This window comes from Orycteropus afer, unplaced genomic scaffold (genome assembly GCF_000298275.1).
Source record: "Orycteropus afer afer isolate SDZICR_OR568_19922 unplaced genomic scaffold, OryAfe1.0 scaffold00272, whole genome shotgun sequence".
Classification (NCBI taxonomy): domain Eukaryota; kingdom Metazoa; phylum Chordata; class Mammalia; order Tubulidentata; family Orycteropodidae; genus Orycteropus; species Orycteropus afer.
The window spans coordinates 4,266,819-4,271,542 of record NW_006921859.1 but is presented as its reverse complement, the minus strand read 5'-3'; the positions used below and the strand labels follow the sequence as shown (position 1 = coordinate 4,271,542).

The window sequence follows — 4,724 nt, the reverse complement described above, 5'->3', positions numbered from 1 at the left end:
ACTTTAAAATCAGGATCTCCTCAGTTGCTAATAGCAATTCCCACCTTAGTGTTTACAAAGACTTATGGGTAGAAAAGCCACACTAAGTAATTTACTACACCGCAATCACTTTATATGGGGTTATCACGTTCTTTTAAAATAATGGTAAGATTCTGCCAGATTACTTTTCAGTGAGGAGCAGTGTATCCTACTCCCACCAGCTATGACTGAGGGCCTAATTCTGCACAACCTTGCCAGCCCTGGATATTAATGAACTTTTACAACTTGGTCTACTTGTGATGGGGGGAGCACATCTAAACAGGGATGTTTAATCTGAAATCTGTAGAAGAGGCAGCTTCAAGAGGTTTAAATTGCTTCAGAATGGCACTTAAATCTGTGCCTGCAGTTTTCCAGGGAGAGCATCTCTCAATTTTACCTGAGATGCAGAGGGGTCCATTAGGAGCCCCCTTGCACAACATCCCTGGAACCTGGCTGCTCCTCAGTGTGGGAGCAAGGAGGGCTATTGGTGCAAACTCTCCCTAGAGGGAGACTGGCTAGGAGAGTGGATGATGGAGCTGGGGCTGACTTCTCTACCCAGGAAGAAGGTGTTCAGCGGGCCCGGGAGGAGGAGGAGAAGCGCAAGGAAGTGACCTCACACTTCCAGGTGACGCTGAATGATATTCAGCTTCAGATGGAACAGCACAATGAACGTAACTCCAAGCTGCGCCAGGAGAACATGGAATTGGCCGAGAGGCTAAAGAAACTTATTGAGCAGTATGAGCTTCGTGAGGAGGTAAGGTCACCGTGGACAGCAACTTTGGCCAGGGTATTGTGAAGGCCCAGGGCCAGCCAGGTGCCAGCACAGCACTCTGAGACTTGAGCCCTTACACCTCCTTCCTGGGAGGAGTGTAACGTTAGTCCTCACACAGATGAGGAAAGGACATGAGAAGAACCGTACCCATGGCTACACTGTCACAGATCTACAATGCCTTGTCCCAAACCATAGGGCCAGCTATCATTAGAAATTTGGAATTACCCAGATTTTAAAATGGAGGTAATGTACATGTACTCTATACCACATAGTACCTTTAGTAGGGCCTCGGGATGGCCCTACTAAAGGGCAAATCGGACACGTTAATATCCATTCAGTGAAACGTCCGAATGCTCACTCTATTGAGATAGATACAGATTATAAATAGCCTCACAGTGATACAGGTCAGTTTTGGCTGCCAGCTGTGACAAGTTCCATTTTTGGAGCTTTTGAGAGTTTGGAATAACAGGAGGGACTGGACCTATAGTTAGTGATTGTCTCTGCGGCTCTGTTCTTGGACTCCTTGCTGCTCTGCTGTCTCCAGCACGTGAAAGGCCAGGTGTCAGCTCCTACTCAGGCACTCGAATCCCTCCACTGCATGGGCACCCACCTGCTAGTCACTTGGCTGCTCCCAGCATTTGTTTGCTCCTTGTGGGGAGGAAGAATCACAGCTGCCTTCCAGGGCTAGTCAGGGGAGTGGGCTCTGTGTTCCCTTGTGTCTCAGAAGATAAAGCAGGCTGTGAGCCAAGCCCCTTTCTAAGCCCTGAAGGTGTGGTAGTACCATGAGAGAGGCAACACCCTGCCCTGTTAGGCTCACAGTCCAGTCTGGTGATGTGGAGGCAGTCCAACCCTTCCCTTTATTACTTAAGTCTCTGGGAACAAGGCTGCTTGTAGTATATTTGGTTTGAGAAGAGTTGGCTTGGTTCTTGTCCCTCAGTGCTGAAAGACATGAAGGCTTCCTGACCCACCACAGAGGTCAAAAAGCTGAATCCCCTACACACATCTCCACATGGAAAAGGACTTAGTATGGCCTCTGAAGGGGAGGGATTCTGCTGCTTTCCATTTATATCCCCTCTCCAGTCAGAACTTTGAACCTCAGATCATAGTGAACTAGAATTCATCACATCCCAAACTGATGCTCCTATTGCTTGAGATACACATGACTAATACTTGCCTACAGATAAGGCAGATCTCTGCCAGCTGAGCTAAGCTGTTTTACTGGTAGGGACATAGTTTTTGCCCCTTCTATTTCCTAGAGGGAAGCTCTGGTGGCATAGTGCCTATGGCATTTGACTGCTAACCAGAAGGCTGGCGGTTCAAACCCACTAGCCACTCCTTGGAAGGAAGACTGGGCAATCTACTTCCATAGAGATAACTTCCTCGGAAACCCAAGGAGGGGTCGCTATGAGTTGCAATCGACTTGATGGCAGTGAGTATTTACAATAGAGTCAGAGCTGCAAAAGTGAGAGCTGCCAGCCTGAGGGGGTGATCTGTGCTGGGGCTGGAGGTTTGAGTGTATTTATTACTTGGCTGCCCTGGAGCTGATATATTCCCTAAACCCTGTGCTTACCCAGGTGTGACTCAGCAGGAGAAAGCGAGAAGGTGAAGTTGGGGAGCAGACCTTCCAGGGAAACGGGAGGTCCTCATGCTAGGCTACACACAGGTCCATCAGGCTAGGTGAAGATGAGAGGCTGGGCATGTGGGCTCTCTGCACGTGAGATATCCTTGCAGCCACTGGGCCTCCCTGAGATGGGGAGCTCCTGACAGGTGGCCTGCTCACACCATGCTTTCCTGCAGCATATCGACAAAGTCTTCAAACACAAGGATCTGCAACAGCAGCTGGTGGACGCCAAGCTCCAGCAAGCCCAGGAGATGCTGAAGGAGGCCGAGGAGAGACACCAGCGAGAGAAAGACTTTGTGAGGCTTGGGTCCTGGGCAGCTTGGGAATAGGGTGAGAGGAGGCGGTTGGGTTCTAGCTCTGCTTGCAATATTTGAATCTGTATGGGAGAGGTTGCTGCCCATCCAGACAAGGGGCTCTGCTTCCTCAGAAACCAGTCTGAGAGCAGGAAGCCTCAGTGGGTTCTTGTGCCTGTGGCTAAAAAAGGCTGAACCCCTGGGGGTGTCTGATGGGATTTGGGCACCTGTCTTGGAAATAGCTTCTCAAAGAGGCAGTGGAGTCGCAGAGGATGTGTGAGCTGATGAAGCAGCAGGAGACCCACCTGAAGCAGCAGGTGAGACCATGAGAACTGACCTACCTCCAAAGTCCCTTCACTGTCCTGCGTTATGGGGGAGGGAAATAGGACCTTTACTCTAGGTCCTGCTCTGCCCCAACTGCTATGTGACCTTGGTTGAGTCTTTGCTTCTATGGACCTGCCCAGCACCTGTGTGGTGACCAGGTGGCTAGGTGAGCTTGGAGGGCTTCACTCTTAGCACAGTTATTTTTAATTATAAAAATATACTTGACTCCTGAAGAAAAATTTGAAAGGTAATATAAAAGTAACGTCTATAGCAACCCAAATTCGTTATAGAGTTAGCGTTTTGGATTACATTCTTCCAAATACATAGTTTTGTTCTTTTTTAAAGAAAAATGGTATCTCAGTAGCATTGTTAGGCCAAAGGGCCAAGGCTGGGTCTGAATGTTCTGACCAGAACTGCTCCAGAGAAGCCCAGTCTTATCTATGGGCCTCTGTCTCACCCAGCTCGCCTTGTACACTGAGAAGTTTGAAGAGTTCCAGAACACTCTTTCCAAAAGCAGCGAGGTGTTCACCACATTCAAACAGGAGATGGAAAAGGTAACATGGTCCAGACCAGTTGTGGCTTTTGGGGAACAGGCTACTTCATTCAGAGTTGAACACTGGGTATATCTTCAGGAAGCCCCACCCCTGAAGTGCCTTGAGGAGCTGCTGCCAGTAACAGTGTAATTGACACCAAGGGTGGGGCTGTTGGAAGGGTTCTGCGCCCTGTGATGCCTTACCCCCCTGGGACTATTCCCCACCTTAGAGATGTAGTCATATGGGCAGGCTGGCCCCGTGACCGTTTCCTTCCATCTGTCACATAACCCAGATGACTAAGAAGATCAAGAAGCTGGAGAAAGAAACCACCATGTACCGGTCCCGGTGGGAGAGCAGCAACAAGGCCCTGCTTGAGATGGCTGAGGAGGTGGGCTGAGTGTGGACTGCAGCCTAGGGGTGGGAGGGAGGTATGGGTGCAGTGACTGCGTATCAGGCCCTTTACCATACAGCAGGTTCTGCAGCTAGCACAAGGTGGAGTTGGCACTGTACCTGTCTATGCAAGTGCAAAGGCATTGAAGGCGACCTCCTGGGGTGGGGAGCAGTGAGCCCAGAGCTAGATCTGTTGTGGGCAAAGGGAAGAAATGGAAGAAAGAAATCAAGAGTGGAAAAAACAAGGGACACCAATGATGTGCCTGCAGCGTGGTTCAGATAATTGGTGATGTAGGAGAGAAAGGGAACTAGGAATGATTGAGTGGCACCTGCATATAGACCCTGCTGAATGTTTTTATTTATTTATTTAAATTGTGATTTGGGTGAAAATTTAGAGAGCAAATTCACTCTCCATACACTAGCTCACACACACTTTGTCTCATGACATTCACTACAATTTCCCACAATGCAGTAGCTCCCATCCCACTTCCTTCCCACAGTTACCTCTTCCCTGTGTCCTTCCCTCCATGCACTCCTGCCCCCTGAGCTGTCTCCTTGTACATATACAGCCCTTCTATTCTCCCATGATTGTTCTCTCCAAGGAGTGTGTCTACCTAATGTAAACATTCACTTCATATGCCTGTCTTTTGTTTGGCTAGAAGCCACAGGAGTGGGTTCAATTCCAGACCTGAAGGGCAGCTAGGGGCCATAGTTTTAGGGGTTCCACCAGGCTTTACCAGACCAGCAAATGTGGTCTTTTTTTTTTTTTTTTT

At 49.1% G+C, this 4,724-nt stretch overlaps 1 protein-coding gene across 1 annotated transcript in view; it reads left to right on the top strand.

The window, feature by feature from the left end:
- TXLNA (taxilin alpha) overlaps nucleotides 1-4,724 on the top strand; it is a 13,531-nt gene that overhangs the window by 7,513 nt on the left and 1,294 nt on the right. Inside the window, exons 5-9 of the mRNA XM_007950454.1 lie at nucleotides 578-772; nucleotides 2,588-2,707; nucleotides 2,947-3,021; nucleotides 3,490-3,582; nucleotides 3,854-3,949. Of these exons, the coding sequence (XP_007948645.1) occupies nucleotides 578-772; nucleotides 2,588-2,707; nucleotides 2,947-3,021; nucleotides 3,490-3,582; nucleotides 3,854-3,949 (579 nt within the window). The remainder of the gene's footprint in view (nucleotides 1-577; nucleotides 773-2,587; nucleotides 2,708-2,946; nucleotides 3,022-3,489; nucleotides 3,583-3,853; nucleotides 3,950-4,724) is intronic.